Here is an 18,133-nt window from a genome sequence, read left to right as displayed (position 1 = left end):
TATTCACCCCCAATTCCAGATAATTTATGAACTGGTCCCAATACTGACTCTTGTAGGACCCCACTGCTTACTTCCCTCCATTGTGAAAACTATCCATTCCTACTCTCTTCCTTTTGTTTTGCTAATTTTTAATCTATGAAAGGACCTGGCCTCTTATCCCTTGACTGCTAAGCTTGCTTAGTCTTTGGTGAGGAACCTAGTCAAAAGCCTTTTGAAAGTCCAAGTATATAGTGTTTACTAGGTCACTATTACCTACATGTTTGTTCACTTTCTCAAAGAACTGTGAATGGTTGGTTAGGCAGAACTTCTCTTTACAGAAGCCATGCTGAGATTACGTGGTTGGGCTGCAAATCAGCACTCTGCTGGTTTGAATCTCACTACTGCTGTGATCTCAACAGGTGGCCTTGGGGCAGCCACTCCTCTCAGCCCCAGCTCCCCCGTTGTATTATGGGGATAATGATAACACTGACTTTGTTCACTGCTGAGTGGGGCACTAATCTGTCTAGAAGAGCGGTATATAAGCACAGTTGTTATTTTCCCTTAGCAAGCTTTGTTTCTCCATGTGCCTAATAATTCTATATTTGATTATAGTTTCTGCTAATTTGCCTGGGACATACATTAGGCTAACTGGCCTGTCATTTCCTGGATATGTTTCTTTTGTGCATATATTTCTTCCAATTGCCCCTTAATATTGCTAACATTTGGTACCAATCAGCAGCAGTAATATGTTACATGAAATGAAATGGTTCCTATGCTCAATACAAGTATTAACATTTTTTTAAAAACAAAATATTGACAAGAGGAAAGGCTTACTGAAACCACCAAGCCATTGTTTTATTGAATTACAACAACTAAGCAATGTTAGAAAAGTTTTTTATTCAAATGCCCTATCCTTGTGCAGCGTATATTGGGAACCACAGACCTGCCTTTCAAAACCACAGCAGGTCACCTGTTAACTTTTATACACAACCATTTGCTCTCCACCTTTCAACAAGGGGGAGGGGGGGTGGAAAGTGCAAGTGCACTTGAAGATTTAGAAACAAGCTAAAAAATGAGGGGGGCAAGTCCAAACAACTTTTCCTGTTGCACGCTGCCATATCTAAGGCTGAAAGGCTGGCAAAAAAAAGACATGTCCCCCAACTTTGCCCCAACTAAGAATTATGACCAAGTTTTGTTATAAAGATGCTTAGGCCCTCTGCTGTAAAATCCTTTTGTTCCGAGATTGTCTTATGTGTAGGGTTTTTTTTCAAGGTGCTTGGAACAAGTAAAGGTGTACAACTGACATTTCCAGAGTTCCACAGTCCAGATGTTTTGGCAAAGGGTGAAATACAGGATGCAACAGGAGATTGGCTTCCCATCATGACAACTTTTTTTATTTTTTGCATGCATGTGGATGAACACATCTAGACGGGTGTTGAGAAAGTCAAACAAGGCCCCCGGGCACTCCAGGATGGATTGTTGATATCCATTGTGAATGTTGAGATTGGATAAACTTTTGAGAATGCTGAGATTGAGCAAACTCTCCTTACAGTTAGAAACCCGTTCTCTGAAACTAATGCAGCAGGACAGAAGGGTTCCCTGATCGTTTCCAAAGCGGGTAACAGTGGTTACTCGTTCTTAAGACAACAGATGAGCCACACTTGACCTTGAGACAGCAATGATCCGCATCAATTTAGCTTATCACGCACTAGCTGGGAAAGGCAGCAAAAATGTTTCCCAGTGGGTTAGGACATTATTATGATAATTTCCCAGTGCACGTACAACAGAAGGCAAGCAAGTAGGACGAAACATATATACAAGGGCCCTTTTTGGAAAAGCCCACTGCAGGACTTTGGCACCATCGAATCTGTGGCTACTCCACAGAGGAGGGTCTCCTCTTCACTGGGACTATGCCAGCATGGTTTGAGTCTGGAGTAAAAACTCATCAGATATCGTATTTCCGAAAACAAAAGATTTGTTCCAGGCTCAGTAATGGTGGACTCCCAAGGTCGTCACCAAGTTAATGAGTAGACCTAACCAGTAGAACAATTGATATGCCTAAGAAAAAGAAAAAGGCATGGAATGTTATTATATGAGTGCAAGAATCCATATTCACACCTACCCCAAAGCACATTTTTTCATGCACCTACATAAGAAGACCTGTGCTGGATCAAACCAGTGGTTCACCCAGTCCAGCATCCTGTCTCGCATAATGGCCAACCAGTTACTCTGGAGGGAACAGAGGCCAAGACTTCCTCTTGGTATTTCCTGCTGGCACTGGTATTCAGAGGTATATTGCTACGGAATGTGGAGGTTCTTTTTAGTCACCATGGCTAGTAGCCACTGATTCTTATCCTCCATGAGCATGCACAAGTTTTTCTTTCGTTTTCTTTTTTTAAAATAACTCAAATTCTGAATTTTTAAACATGGGACTACATGTTAGAAAGAAGAGTTGTAAGTCCAATGCTCATTTTTTAACATGCAGAATGTTTTCTTGGGTGGGAAAGCATCCCAACAGCTATCCTCTGCCCTCCCCAAGGATTTTTCTCCTATACTGGGTACCCTTGTGGATGCCTCTCAGTTCTTTCGGGGACAAGAAATAGTATCAATAACTCCACTGGGTTCTTTCTGGAGTTGGGCTTTGTGCTTTCAGTAGCCAAGCATGGCTTTTAAGAACTGCACAGTCCTATTGCACCTGCCTTTCCCAGTCTTAAAACACAAGAAACTGCTTTATACCCAATCAGACCCTTGTTCCGTCAAGGTCAGTATTGGCTACTCAGACTGGCAGTGGCTCTTTGGGGTCTCAGGTAGAACTCTTTCATGTTACCTACTACCTGACCCTTTTAACTGGAGGTGATGTACTCAACACGGAGCAAGCAAATTAGCTCAATACCCAGAATACTTCTGTGCCCCTTTGTGTTCTCATTATCTGACGCACTCTAGATGCGGATAACTGTTACTTTATAAACAGTAAAAAGAAACATGAGAATCACAACGCAAATTTATTTACATTTAAATTTATAAATATAGCCTTTAAAGCACAGTTAATGCATGCACACACGCACACACACCAGTTTACAAACAATAAAATATACCAAACCTGTAAAAGAAAATTCAGGGTTGCGCTTCCACCCGAAGTAAACCCCGCTGATCTTAAATCTATACTGGATTTTGGCCCAAATGCGTAAGTAGAAAATCTTAAGCACACCGGGGTGGTATGTTTTCCCACTAGAGGGCATAGGTGTTAGGAGTCTTGAAAAACATCCGGATGCTATGATGGCCCTGGATTTGTTGGGCAAACTGCTGATTCAGAGATTTTTTGGCCCGGTACTTTTCAATATTTTTATCAATGATCTGGTTGAAGGAGTGGAAGGGCTGCTCATTAAATTTGCTGATGATACCAAATTGGGAGGAGTAGCAAACACCCAAGAAGATAGAATTAAAATTCAACAAGACCTGAATACTCTGGAGAAGTGGGCAGCTGTGAATAGGATGCAATACAACAAAGACAAGTGCTCAGTATTACATCTGGCCCACAAAAATGGGAAGCACAAATACTGGATGGGGGATACACTTCTGGGCAGTAGTATATGTGAAAGGGATCTTGGGGTAAGAGTGGACTGTAAACTAAATATGAGCAGTCAGTGTGATGCGGTGACAAAAAAGGCTAATTCAATCTTGGGTTGTATCAAAGGGGCCATAGCATCGAAATCGCAGGAGGTCATAGCCCCTCTCTATACTGCCTTGGTCAGGCCACACCTGGAGTATTGTGTGCAGTTCTGGAGGCCTCACTTCAAAAAGGATGTGGCCAAAATCGAGAGGGTGCAGAGGAGAGTGACGAAAATGATCAGGGGTCTGGAGACTGAGCCCTACGAGGAAAGGCTGAGGGCCTTGGGAATGTTTAGTTTGGAGAAGAGGAGGTTGAGGGGGGACATGATTGCTCTCTTTAAATATTTGAAAGGCTGTCATTTGGAGGAGGACAAGGAGCTGTTCCAGTTGGCAGCAGAGGGTAGGACCCGAAGCAACGTGCTTAAATTACATGCACAAAGGTACCGGCTGGATATTAGGAAAAACTTTTTCACGGTCAGAGTAGTTCAAAAGTGGAATTAGCTGCCTAGGGAGGTGGTGAGCTCCCCCTCACTGGCAGTTTTCAAGAAGAGGCTGGATGAATACTTGTCAGAGATGCTTTAGGCTGATCCTGCACTGGGCAGGGTGTTGGACTAGATGGTCTGTATGGCCCCTTCCAACTCTATGATTCTATGATTTTCAGCCTCAGTTTTCCCTGTGTAAAAGGAAAACCAACTTCACAGGATGGCTATGAGGACAAGTGATGGTTAAACTCTTTCCTCATTACAATTATTCCATAAAAGAGCTTAAAGCAACACTACGCCGTCGGTGGAATATTTCTTTCTTAAACAATGTCTAGCCAAATTTGTCAAAAGGAAAGAAAACTGGCAAATTCTTTACTGAGCGAAGTCGCCTGAACAAGAGCGTTCTGTTCAAAATGCGCTCGTGAGCAACAAGAACGGGAACTGTGAACAAGGCAGTAACAAAGAAAGTTATGTGTGGGTGGGGGAGAAGGCAACGGGCAAACTTAGGTAAAAAACACAAGCATCTTTACCTGTCTAGGTGTGAGAGATATCACCAGATATACTTTCGGAATCATACTCTACTTTGATTTCAGGCACTATTTGGGTCAAACTATTCATACTGTCTGAAGAGGGATTGTCGTCTTCTATGGTCACCTCCACCCAACTTGTGTTCCCGCCTTCCTGGGTATCATCGTTGCCCTGGCTACTTCGACTGCTGCATTCCGATCTCTCCATTCCTTCCCTGTTTAGCTTCCCCACCTTCAGAAATTCCTTGTTAGGCTGCTGAACAACATCATTACCGATCTTTGTAATCACGATGGGAATTGGCCCTTTGGGGTCTTTATATCCGTCAATTCCATACTGTTGCTGGCATTGGTCCAGCCACTTTAACGTCCCGGTTCTCAGCAAGCTCCTGTTCTCCTTAAACCAGCGCACTATTTCAGTTCTAGTGAGCCCCGTCTGAGCTGCCAACTCATCGTACTCTTGTGGTGAGGGCCACTGAGTTCTTGCAAACGTGCTTTTTAGTAAGTGGACCTGCTCTTGGCTATTGGTGGCAAAGGCTGGAGGACACCTAGACGAAGATGCTGGTGCCTGGGAGGTATTCATCTGCTCCGTCTGACTTACTGCACCGTTGGAAGCTCCTTGACTGTGACTCTTTATGCTTGATCCCATTGAGTCCAAGACTGCTTGTTCCATATTATCTCTGAGCTTCCTCCGCTCGGCAAACCAGTAATCCACCTCTCTTCTAGTCATCTTGGCTTCTGTCCTAAGTCTTTCCAGCTCGCTCTGGGTTGGAAAAGAACTCTTCAGGAAGCTTTCTTCAAGGATCCCCAGTTGCTCTTGGCTTTTTTCTTTGAACTTCTGGGTCATGAAGTCTATGGGGGGGTCATAACTATGCCCTTGCCGTGCAGCCGCGAGAGCAAGCTGGTCCTTGGCTATGGATTCACTCGTGATGTGAACAATTCCTCTTTGACTTCGGTACCGATGGTCACTGAACCACTTCTTGATCTCACTTCTGGAGAGACCCGTGACTTCTATAAGCCTGTATATTTCCGTGTTGTCGGGAAACTGGCTGACTATAAAACTTGCTTTCAGAGCTGCTATTTGTTCCTTGGTCTTCTTGCGGTCGTTTGGTGAGGCCAGTGGCATAGCAGGAGATGGCACTGTAGGTGTAACGGTAGGGGGAGCAGGAGCCGAAGGGGGAGCAGGAGCCGAAGCAGTAGGAGTCATCTGTTTCGGTGAGGTTTCTGCTGGGATGACATGGGGACGTTTCGCTTCTGGGGCAGCCGACTGGTTCGGCGCACACCGTTTCTGCCCTTGATTGGCAGTGACAGCAAGTGTAATTGGCGCAACACTGGATCCGTTGGACACTTGTGTCAAAACCAGGCCAGTCTGACTGAGTATCTGGCAAGGCACAGCTGTTTGGATAAGCGGCTGCGGCATTTTCGTGGGGGTGACGTGAGCTGGCAGAACAGCAATGGTCTGAGGGGCTGTGGGTTGGATGGTGCCATTGAACATCTTCTTCCTCGCCTCTTCCACCTCTTCAGGTGACCAGCTGATGCCATGCTTCAAGCGCTGAGTCGCGAACCAAATTCGGATTTGCTCCTCTGGGTGTTTGGATGCTGCGGTCAGCCATGACAACTCTGCCTGTGTAGGGTAGGGAAATTTGTTGAAGGAACCAATCATGGTTGTGTTAGTGTCCAGTGCAGAATTGTATTTGGTACTATTCAGCGGTACGGGGACTTTGGGAACCAGGTTGATATTTGGTGGGAGTTGCACCGAGGGCATCACGTGAGCTAGTACATCTTGGAGGAGCTCCGCTCTATTAATACAGGCGATAGGCTCACTGGTTTCAGTAACAAGACTGCGGAACCCGTCCAAGTGGTTGTCTATGGAAGCTTTCTTGGCCTCCCCTTTAGACTTTCCAGTGTTCGCATTTGGACTAGTTTTATTTGCCATGCTTGCCCCAAGGGGAACTACCTCGTACTCAGGGACTTCAGCAACAACTGGGTTGTTTGATCCTTCAATGGACTGCTCTAAGACAGTCTGATTATTGAGCTTGATTAACTTTAGCTTAAAGTTGTTCTCTCCAGCGTGGAGTTTTGTGTTATGGTCGGATAAAGAATCATACTTTTTGGTAGTAAAGTTACACTCTGCACATACATAGAGAGGGTTGAGGATCACGTTGGGGTGTTGGCTGTCTATGTGCTCTGTGAATTCATTCAAGTTCTGTGTGGAGTAGGGGCAGTACTTACATTCGTAACCGCCTAAAGGTTTCCTTGCAGGATTGGCCGGGGATGATTTCCCCTCAATCACTTCGCAGTCATTCTCACAGTTCTCCTTAAGGGCAGACCAACCATTTCCTGAGTCCCGCTCTGGAACACCAGCTGCCTTTCCTGCTATTGGGTCCTTGGGACCTTCCTGGTCCATGGCCTCAGTTGATCGCACCATACACGGAACCGTTGATTTCCTCTTACTAGCCATGGTAGCCCTGCAATCGGCAGCAGTGATTTCTTCTTTCCTTGAACAAGCTCCAAAGTGGCTCTTAGATGGTTTTTCGTTTTCCCGAGGTCGCCTTGGATATATCCTAAAGAATTCTAGCACCAGCCCTGGCCGTCAAGCTGTGGTCACCCAGCAAACTGGGCTGTGTCATGCCTGCAACACAAAACACAAGTCGTTACAATATATTCACACAACACTTTCCCAGCAGCAGTGTTATCTTCAGTAGTAATGTACTTTACTGTCGTACCTCCTTCACACTACTACGGCATATGGATGGGAAGGTGGGCAGGGAATCCTTTCTATGCACTGATGGGATTGGAATGGGGGTGCATTATGGGGCCCAAAAAAATGACATTTCGACCCTGGTTTATGGCTGAGCCTTTTCTCTACTACATGCCTCTGATAGCAACTAATCTCCCTTTTACTTGGTAGAGTTAGCCTTTACCTCTCATTTCTAGAACCAATTTTCCCTGTCCAGCAATTCTCAAACTGTAGCAACCTGGTGAGCTCCATTTTGTTTTAAAGTTTGTTTGCAAACTCCCAAGCCCCCCTCCTCTCCCTCATGGGTGCTCAAGAATGTAGGGCTGCCAGCTGTCACTGGCACCCTGACAGGAGAATTTGGGGGGCGGGGATAAGCTCTTCAGCAACATGCAACATCACTTCCTGCACAAAACCAGAAGTGACATCATCGCGTCAGCACAGTACTCCAGGATTCATCCCCATCATGAAGTTTTGGGTAAATCCTATAACACTGCACTGATGGGATGATATCACTTCTGGTTTCACACTGGAAATGACATCACATGTAGGTGTGTCCCTGAAGATCTCTCCTTTCCCCCTCACTGGACTGTTGAGCAGTGGTAGGCAATGTGGGGCCAGGCTGGAAGGTCTTTTCTATAGTAGAACCCCTGGCCCCAGCTACCACCATGTGTTGGACAACCTCCTGTCAAGATACAGAAAAGGCTGTACATGCCCCATGGAGACTTCCTCCTCTAGTGAGAGGCTACTCTTTAGCTACATTTTAAATTAAAGTTTAAGTACAATATTAGTATTGCCTGTACATGGCCCAGAAAGCCAGGAGCTAAGAAGGTGGTTGATGGGCCACCACTCAGAAGGCCCTGACCCAAGTTCTATTCAATCTTCCCCTTCAATTGGAAGGAACACAGAAAGCAAGAAAATTCCTTATTGGTTAATAAATTCTAGCCTGAGGCCAGCTGAACAGGGCTGGAGAAAAGAGGCCTAGAAAAGCTTTCAAAGCTGCTGATGGAAATAGAAAAAGATTGATGTTACACAAAACCTGAATGTTTGGTATTTCATTAAAAAATGCCATTGGTGATTATTGTCTATGGCTGCACAGTGGTCTTCTATCTCTGTGGTGAAACTGAAAAATAAAGAAAATGAGTTTAGTAGCTGAAGTAGCTATGGGCCAAACCAGACGTGATGGTCCGGGTCTGACCCACGAATGCTGCTAACCTTTTAAAAGTCTAATGCTGTTGGTTTAAAAATACTGTGGGACAAGGTGCTTGTCCCCCCCCACCCTTTCAAGTGCCAAAACAGACTGACCGCCCGCCCCCCCATGGCTGCTTTGACCCTTGAAAGGGCATGGGGTGGTGGGGGGAGAAGAGCACAACGTCCTCCCATGCTGTGCACCCACGGTATTTTTTAATTGCTAGTGTTAGGCTGTCAGCAGCGTCCCCAGGTCAGAGCCAAGGATGTCATCGTGTCTAGTTTGGCCCTAGGACAACCACATTGGAATTTTACCTCCTTGGTATCACTCAACCAGTTTAGAGTTCCTTGGACTAAACTACTGCAGCACACATTTTTGGCTACCCTTTTGAGGGAATCTGGAAGCTAGGTGATTGTGGTTAGCAGTGGCTCTGTGAGCTGCTGCCCTTTGAAAGAGGGGAGCTCATTCTGCTTCTACTGAGGCCAAGAGTCCTTGTTGCCATTCCTAGAAAAAGGAGGGGGGCTTTGTTTCCACATCAGCTGGCTCAATGTGAAAGGAGCTCACCCCTTTGTGGACCTCTGGACTATTCTCATGGACCCAGAGAAAAATCACTCATCTATCCTGTGGCTGTTTTGCTTGCATTATTTCCATGTCCCAAATAAAATATGCCACATAGTTATACAAAAATGATCCCAGAGAGCCTCAGGACTGTGTATAAATGTCCTTAATGTCAGTCTCTCTCTCTCTCTGGAGATTTCCTGGAATTACAGAAGTTCTCCAGACTATAGAGACCAGTTCTTCTGGAGACAATGGCTGCTTTGGTGAGTGGACTGTATATCATGATATTCTGCTGAGGTCCCTCCCCTCCTGAAACCCCCCCTTCTCCAGGCTCCACCCCCCCCCCCCAAATCTTCAGGCATTCCCCAACCTGGCGTTGGCAACCCTACTCACAGGGCTATTGTATAGGATGTGGATTATAAGATAATAAGGTCTTTGAATACTTGAAATCACTATAAAATGCAAAATATTATTATTGCACAAATCAGGGTCTTTCCTATCTTAAGACTTTGTGCGGAATGTCTTGGGTCCACTGGAAGATTTCTGTATACACTGGGGTCCTTGCACAAGCAGAAGTGTGTGTGTGAGGGGGAAACTTCTCACTAACCCCTTACACTAAATTAAACATAGCATATTCCAAACCACATTTCTGCTTGTGCAAGATATTGGCTGAATCCACACTTACCGGCATAGCGCTAAACAGTCGGAATGATAGCGTCTTCCTGGCGCGTTTTATGACGTCATCGTGCCACAATGCCGCTCTCATGGCGCGATGATGTCATAAAACACGCCAGGAAGATGCTATTATTCCGACTGTTCAGCGCTATGCCGGTAAGTGTGGATTCAGCCATTGTCTAAGAGCTATGTTTTAATAGCTGGAGCTTGTTTCATTGTTGATGTTTAGAAGTTTGTCCCATTCGGCAGACCGTACTCTATTGGTGGGCAGACTAGATCCCTTGATACTGAAAAGGGCAGAGTAGGAGAGGGAAAGAAAGATGGAGGAAAGGACTTCCGGTTTGGGATTCATGGAGGTCTAACGCAGCTCCATTTGCGGAGCTGACCGGATTGCCGTTTTAACCGGCCGGAGGGGTGAAAATAACCCGCGGCCGACTGCTCTCAGGCGGGGAGCAGGCAAAGAACGCTCAAGACCCTAGGGTGAGCTAGATCTCGGACGAGGGGGGGCTCTACACAAGGAGTCTCCCCCCCGATCCTTGCGGTCCCACCTTGCGACGGGTCGGCTATAATCTCTGCGGCAATTTTGGGGCCAATTCGGCTGGCATAAGACCTACATACCCAAGCTTCGATCGGGGAGGGAAGTCGAGAGGAGAATTTAAGATCGAAACAGCGATTACAACCCGAGAAAGTTGAAGAGAAGGTAAAGATCGCTATCTCTTGAAACGGGACAGATTGACAAAAACAGAGAGGAAAGAAAGTAGATTTTTAAACTGCAACAGACTAGTGAAAAGGAGGTGAAGACTCGGCAGGAGTTGTATTTTAAAAGAGACTAAGTTTAAAGAAGTTATTACAAAAATCGGACTATTGTTTTGAATACCTGTGGTTTTGGAGCTGTGGGAAAAAGACACCATCGCGAGACTTGCTGTGGGAAGACGGGAGACAGGAAGTGCGTAACAACAATAGAGTGGCTGGAGGGAAGCGGCCCTTGCCAAGGGACAGGAAGTGGGGAATCGCCATTTTTGAAAGTGGAAGGGTCGTGGCTTCAGCGGAAGAGGAAGTAGGCCATCTTGGATTATAATAACATAGAGAAACCATAGAGAAAAGACGCCCGACATTTTGGATATAAAAAATTAATTTTGGCAAAGATTGGGACATTTGAAAAAAAGGAAAACGTTTAATTATACGCCACGGAGCTGAGGAAGAGAGCAGATTCGTGGGAGCGAGCTAAAGCAAGCCCCACGATGTCGAAAAAAGAGTGGCAATCGGCAATAGAAAATTTGGACAAAAAACTTATAGACATGATGAAAGAACTTAAGGACACGAAATTGGAGCTTATTAAAGAGGTCAAAGAAGTTACACAGACAGTAAAGTCGGAGCTGTCAGAAGTGAAAAAAGGCGTGGAAACGATTAGCAGTGAATTACAAGGAACGAAACAGAGAGTCAAAACAGTAGAAGACGCGATGGAGAATTTAATAGAAACGCAACAAACAGAGATGAGATTGGTAAAGGGGAGGATGTCAGTTGCAGAAACTAAACACATGGAGAAGCAGCTTCGTTTTCGTGGTCTGCCAGAAGTTGAAGGGAAGTCAGCGCAAGAACAGATGACTGAGGTGTTGGCTGAATACCTGGGGAAGGAGGAGGAGGAAATTGTGGCTATCCTAGATGTGGCGTATCGTGTGAACTCGAGAATTGCAACCCAGAGGAAACTACCAAGGGATGTGATCGTGCAGTTTACAACTAGAAATATGAAAGAGAGGATTGTGACAAAACAATTTCAAGATCCATTGGAGATTGATGGCAAGACGATTATCATAATGAAGGAATTGCCCAGATCAGTGTTACTGGACAGGAAAAAATATAGAGTGTTAATTCAGACATTGAAGGACATGAACATTAGGTACAGATGGGAGTTACCGGAAGGAGTGTCCTTTGAGTTTGGAGGGGCAAAAAAGCGTATCAGATCTGAGCGGGAGATGGAGAGATTTATTAAGGACAATGAAAAAGACTTACCAACAAAACCATGAATATGGAGTGTAAAGTATTATCTTGGAATGTAAATGGACTAAACTCACCGAATAAGAGAAAAAATATTTTTCATTGGCTACTAAAACAAAAATGTGATATTGTTTGTTTGCAGGAGACCCATATTAGAAAACAGGATGTAAAATATTTAAAATCTGGAAAATTGGGCAAAGAATTTGTAGCGGCTTCCAACAAGAAAAAAAGAGGAGTGGTGTTGTATATAAAAGAGGAGCTGCAGCCAAAATTTGTTATGAGAGATGTGGAAGCTAGATTTGTAGCAGTGGAATGTAATTGGAACTTAAAGAGAGTGTTGGTAGTCGGACTTTATGCACCTAACGGTGCAAAGGAAAGCTTCTTTGAGGACTTAAGGAAGCACTTAGACGATCTTGTATATGACCAGATAATTCTTGCTGGAGATTTCAATGGAGTGACAGATTTGGAACTAGACAAAAAGACTACAAAAGCACAAAAGAAAAGAGGACTATTGCCAAAGCTTTTTTTTGAGTTGATTCAACAAGAGACTCTCGAAGACGTATGGAGGAGAGAATATCTTAAAACCAGACAGTTTACTTTTTATTCTGCAAGGCATCTTACATTATCAAGAATTGATATGATCTGGGCCTCAAAGGACTTAGCGTTATGGACTAAGGAGGTAGAAATAATGCCGATGGTAGGCTCAGATCACAACCCAATTATGTGGAAATTTGGAAAAAGGAGAAAAAGGAAAGCCTGGAGAATAAATGAGGACTTGTTACAGGAAAGTGAGAATATGGGAACATTGAGAAGAGAGACTAAGTTTTTTATACAATACAACGTGAATAAAGAAGTACCAACCAGTAAAGTTTGGGACGCGTATAAGGCGGTTGTAAGGGGCATACTAATGGACTTAAATGGTAGAGCAAGGAAAAAGAAAGAGGAGAAAAGACAAGAGATTGAGGAGAAAATAAAGGCCAAAGAAGTACAGTTAAAAAAGAGACCAGGGAAAAAGAAAATACATCAGGAAATCAAAATTCTTCAAGAACAGTTAACAGCAATGAGTAATAAAGAATTGGAGTGGAACCTTAAAAGACTGAATCAAAAAGCTTTTGAGGGTGCTAATAAACCTGGGAAATATTTGGCATGGCAATTAAAGAAGAAAAGGGAAAAGAAAATAATAAATAAAATTTGTGAAGAAAACAAAACGTATTTGGAGCAGACGTTGATTTTTTATATGACTGCAGCAGCTAGACTTTTGTATGCGCAGAAATGGAAAGTACAAGAAGTGCCAACTATTGAAGATTGGATCTACAAATTGCTGTATATGGCTGAAATGGACAAGATGACAAGAAAACTGAGAGATCTGGACTCAGGGCAGTTTAACACAGACTGGGAGAAGCTGAAACAATATCTGGAGAAGAAATGGGAGGTGGGAGGAAAACTGTGGCAGTTTGAGAACTACTGAAGTATAATAAAAGTATAAAAGAGAGGGGTGACTTTACCGGGGGAGGAAGAGAAATGTGAATTTATAAGCAGTTAGATTAATTGATTGAGATATATATAGATATGTATAGGTTAACTGATAGAACATTGATAGAGAATAATTAATGATAAGGTTTAAACATGAGGATTGAGTAAATAACAATATTTTCTTTCTTTGATAAGATTTATATGCACCAAACTGAATGTACAGAAGAGTCAAACTGATTGATTATGCGAGGAGTTATATAGAATTACCATAAAAAGTTGAAATGAGTAATATATAGAGAACAAATCAAATTGTTTGATTTAAATGTGGGAAATTTTTATGGTTTATGATATATAGGTTTATATAGAAATATTCAAAACTGGAAAATGGGATAAATTGTTTATCTAAAGACGTATAGTTTGGGTGTATAATAAGTAAAGGAGTTAAAGATGTACTGCTTAATATAATGGAGAATGTATATCTGTTTTAGACAGAGGAATTTAATAGAAGTAAGGGAAAAGGGACAGAGGGTGGGAAAGCTGTTGGAAGTCAACAAAAGGGGGGGGAAAGGGAGGGGGTTAGAAACGAAAAATTAGGGGAAAATTGACTGTAATGTAAAAACAAAAATGTTCTAACCCAATAAAAAATTTTTCAAAAAAAAAAAAAAAAGAAAGATGGAGGAAAAAGTAGAGAAGAGGCTGTAACAGAGTTGCCAGGCTGCAGCTGGCAACCTCTGGGAAAAGTCAGGTGGTGAACCTCAGCAGATTTTGACTTGTGAATTATTCTTAATATGTACAAAACCTGCAGACGGCAGGTGCCGTTTTCAAGCGCTTCCCCTTTGCTTTCACATAGAAGGGAAATGCCTTTTCTGAGATGGTGTCTGTTGTGACAGATGTGGGCATCGCCTAGAGAATAAAGTATATCTTTTTCTTCAAAAATATTGCTAGCCTTTCTAAGCAGATTTAGTAAATCAACAAAATGCCACCCTAATGTGAAAACAGTCTAAGAGCTGGTTATGTTACAAACCTTATTACTGTGAATCAAATACAGTTTTATTGTAGCTTAAGCTTTTGTGGGTATTAAAAAAAAAAGTAAAGGTTAGTCTGTGCAAGCACTGAGGCATCACGACGTTTTCTTGGCAGACTTTTTTCTTTTGTTACGGGGTGGTTTGCCATTGCCTTCCCCAGTCATCTATACTTTACCTCCAAGAAACTGGGTACTCGTTTTACCAACCTCGGAAGGCTGAGTCCACCTTGAGCCAGCTACCTGAACCTGGCTTCTGCCAGGATCGAACTCAGGTTGTGAGCAGAGCTTGGGCTGTAGTACTGCAGCTTACCACTCTGCACCACGGGGCATTAGCATCTCACAAAGTAGGTTGTGCTCCACAAAAGCTTATGCACAATAATTCGGCTAGTCTTTAGAGTGTCACAAGTCTCTTTAGGAAGATCTACATAACACTGAACATTACACTGTCATAATCATTCACCTCTTAGATTTTTCTATCCAGCCAGGGAAATCTGAGAGAAAGGTTATGCTGTAGTACCATATTCAACAATATGTGGAGCTAGCCTCTTTTATTGCAAATGCAACAGATCAGCTCAGTTTTCCTGTGAAATAATTTACAGATACTTGCATGCAAGAACAAAACCATCGTGAATCAAAACTATAAATGCTTGTTTTTTTAGCATCTGGCCTGTCACTTCCCAATAGCTCCATTTATAATGCTCTTCCTCCAATTTATTTCAGTTCATTTATACCCTGCCTTTCTCCCCAGTGGGAATTTGCAGTAGCTTACATCATTTTCCTCTCCTCCATTTTATACTCACAACAGCCCTGTGAGGTGGCTACACTGAGAGTGTATGACTGGCCAAAGATCAGCCAGCAAGCTTCCATAGCAGAATGGGGATTCGAAACTGAATCTCCCAGACCTTAGTCCGATACTCTTAACTACTACACCACACCGGCTCTTCAGAAAAGCTCACTTAGTTTTTCCCCAATGTGGAATGAAGGGAATATTTCAAGATTTTCTCTACCTAGCAACCCCAAAGTCATCTACTGTTCTGAAGTAACTTGCAGTTCATGAGCAAAGAGGATAGTATGAGGATGTTTTAGGGTGGCTTCCTTTCAGGTACTCTCAGAGAGACTGGAACTGCTGGGTAAGAAAAAGGGCCTTTAAGAAAACTTCCTGCCTCCTGAGAAAAACTGCATTGTGTGATGCCTGCATGTTGTCTGTAGTAACCAGGCTTGGAAATTTAATTGCTCAAAAATCTGCACTAAAGCAGTTTTGGATTCATTAACTGTGCATATTAAAACAGCCACATATCAGTAGTTCCCTGGAGAGGCCCAGAGAACTTGAAATAATCACGCCATCTACAGCAATCTCTTGTGCTGAGGGAGTTGTTCATGCACTGCTGCAGTTCGTTGTCCCTCCTCCAGGGCATTAGCCAATTTTCTCCATAAAGTTCTTGTTGAAATAGATAATTTTTTTTTTTTAGAAAATTTTTATTGGTGAGTATACTTTTCAAATTCAAAACATACATTCCCTCAATATCTAATTAACCCTATCCCCCACCCTTTTCCTCCCCCCTCTCTATCGACTTCCAACAGCTTTCCAACCCTTACCCCCTCTTATTACTTGATAATTCCCTTAGTCTAAGCACATTCTAATTTTTTTCCAGGTATTCTATCATATATATCAAATATCCTATCAATATAGCATGCTTCTATCAATTATACTATCAAATATTCTATCAGTATAATATACATCTATCAATTATACTATCGATATAGTATAGATCTTATACCCCTCAATATAGCAGACCAGTATAATATAATATAATATAATATAATATAATATAATATAATATAATATAATATAATATAATATAATATAATATAATATAAAACAAAAGTCTTAGTTTAAACATATTCTATTTCTTTTAAACATATATTCTATCAAATATACTATTGTCATTATAATATGTATTAACACCACTACTGTGCACCCTGCCACCAATGTGGCACCGCACACAGCACCATACTGCACATTCATTATATAATATACAATCTGATCTACCAACATAATAGTATATATAGTATGCCCCATCAGTATATTTGTTTAACTATTCCCTTATTCATATACTCTGAGAAAGGTATTACTTATCGTAACCTCCCTATCTTATTCTTTAAAAAATCAGTTCTAAATTTCACCCCTCTTCTGCTATGTTATAATCCAAGCTTAGATTAAAATAGATATAAATTCTTAATGGTAAAGCCACTTCTCTCTTCTGTTTAAAATGTCTTGTTTCAAAAGTTCTCAAACTGCCACAGTTCTCCTTTCACATCCCATTTTTTTTCCCAAAAATTGTTTCAGTTTCGCCCAGTCCGCCAAATACTGTCCCGGATCCAGGTCTTTAAGTTTTCTTGTCATTTTATCCATCTCTGCCATGTACAGCAATTTGTAAATCCAGAACTCTACAGTAGGTACTTCTTGCACTTTCCATTTCTGCGCATACAGTAATCTTGCTGCAGCTGTCATATAAAATAACAATGTTCTATTTTGCACTGGAACATTCTCCATTCCCAAGTTTAGTAGCAGCAGTTCTGGGTTCTTATTTATTTGGGTTTGCAACACCTCATTAATTACTTCTATTATATCTCCCCAGTACTGCTTCGCTACTTCACAAGTCCACCACATATAGTATAATGATCCTTCGTGCTTTTTGCATTTCCAGCACTTATCTGACATTTTAGCATTCCCCAGCGCAATTTTCTTCAGTGTTAGGTACCATCTGTATATCATCTTGTATACATTTTCTTTAATATTCGTACACGTTGTAATCTTAATTGTATTCTTCCACAAGTGCTCCCATGCCTCTGTTGCTATTTCTTTATGAAAATAGATAAAATTTTGTGCACAATGAGTGTCTCAGAGTTCATTTACAAAACTAGAGCCATTGTGGTGTAGTGGTTAGAGTGTCGTACTAGGATCTGGGAGACCCAGGTTTGAATCCCACTCTGCCATGGCAGCTTGCTGAGTGAACATGGGCCAGTCACACATTCTCTAATCTACTTTACAGGGTTGCTGTGAGGATAAAATAGAGAAGAGGATGATGTAAACCAATCTGGATCCCCTTTGGGAAGAAAGTAGGGGTATAAATCATCAATATATCTAATTCTCAATGTGGCCCCTTTTGAGAATATTTAAATCTGAAGATTGGGACTATGGACAGACAAGAAAGATCTTTCTTCAAACCTAAGAAAAGCCCATGGGGGTGGGGTTTAAAACTTTGTTGGAGGTCTCATCCAATTACTAACTAAGGCTGACCCTGCTTAATTTCTGAGATCTGACGAGATCAGGCTCTCCTAGGCATATATTTAAGGCTGGACAATTTGTAAGTACCACTTGCTGGTCAAGTAAATATTGGCTCGTACTGCTGGGCCTCTAGCTATGCAACGTAGGGTTCCCATCCCCCCGCTCGGGGTGGGGGATCTCCCGATCCCACCCTCCCTCCCCTGCGCCCGCTTACCTGGCCGGCGGGGGGGGGGGGGGTGGCGCGCTCCTTGGGGCGCCCCCTCCCCGGGTGGCGCGGAACGCGCCCCTGGGTGCGGGGCGCGCTCCCGCACCGCGAGAGCAGGCGTTGGCAGAGAGAAAGCAGGTGGCAGTTGCAAGAGCATACCGCTCTCATTGCTGCCGCTGCCGCCCGCTTTCTCGCCAAGGCCACTGCCAGTGCTCTGCAGCCGGCGCCAGCAGGGTCGAGGGGTGCGGCGGCGGCAGCAAGAAAGTGAGCTGCGGTGGCCATGGCCTGCTCTCGTTGTCGCCGCCGCCACACCCCTTGTCCCTGCCAGCACGGGCAACACAGGGGCAGAGGCGGCGAGAGAGCGAGCTGCGGTGGCCACAGCCTGCTCCCTCTC

General features: G+C 43.3%; 1 protein-coding gene across 2 annotated transcripts in view; it reads right to left on the bottom strand.

The window, feature by feature from the left end:
• Positions 1-809: 809 nt before the first annotated feature.
• The window catches only part of ZHX2 (zinc fingers and homeoboxes 2), a 62,929-nt gene continuing 45,605 nt past the window's right edge, over positions 810-18,133 (bottom strand). For both annotated transcript variants that reach the window (XM_054985711.1, XM_054985712.1), the window contains exons 2-3: positions 4,601-7,226; positions 810-2,037 (exon numbers count right to left, since the gene is read on the bottom strand). In XM_054985711.1, coding sequence (XP_054841686.1) covers positions 4,605-7,055 — 2,451 coding nt within the window. In that variant the 5' untranslated portion in view covers positions 7,056-7,226 and the 3' untranslated portion in view covers positions 810-2,037; positions 4,601-4,604. The remainder of the gene's footprint in view (positions 2,038-4,600; positions 7,227-18,133) is intronic.

This window comes from Eublepharis macularius, chromosome 7 (genome assembly GCF_028583425.1).
Source record: "Eublepharis macularius isolate TG4126 chromosome 7, MPM_Emac_v1.0, whole genome shotgun sequence".
Classification (NCBI taxonomy): Eukaryota; Metazoa; Chordata; class Lepidosauria; order Squamata; family Eublepharidae; genus Eublepharis; species Eublepharis macularius.
The sequence above is the reverse complement of the archived record's forward strand: the minus strand, read 5'-3'. Positions and strand labels throughout refer to the sequence as shown.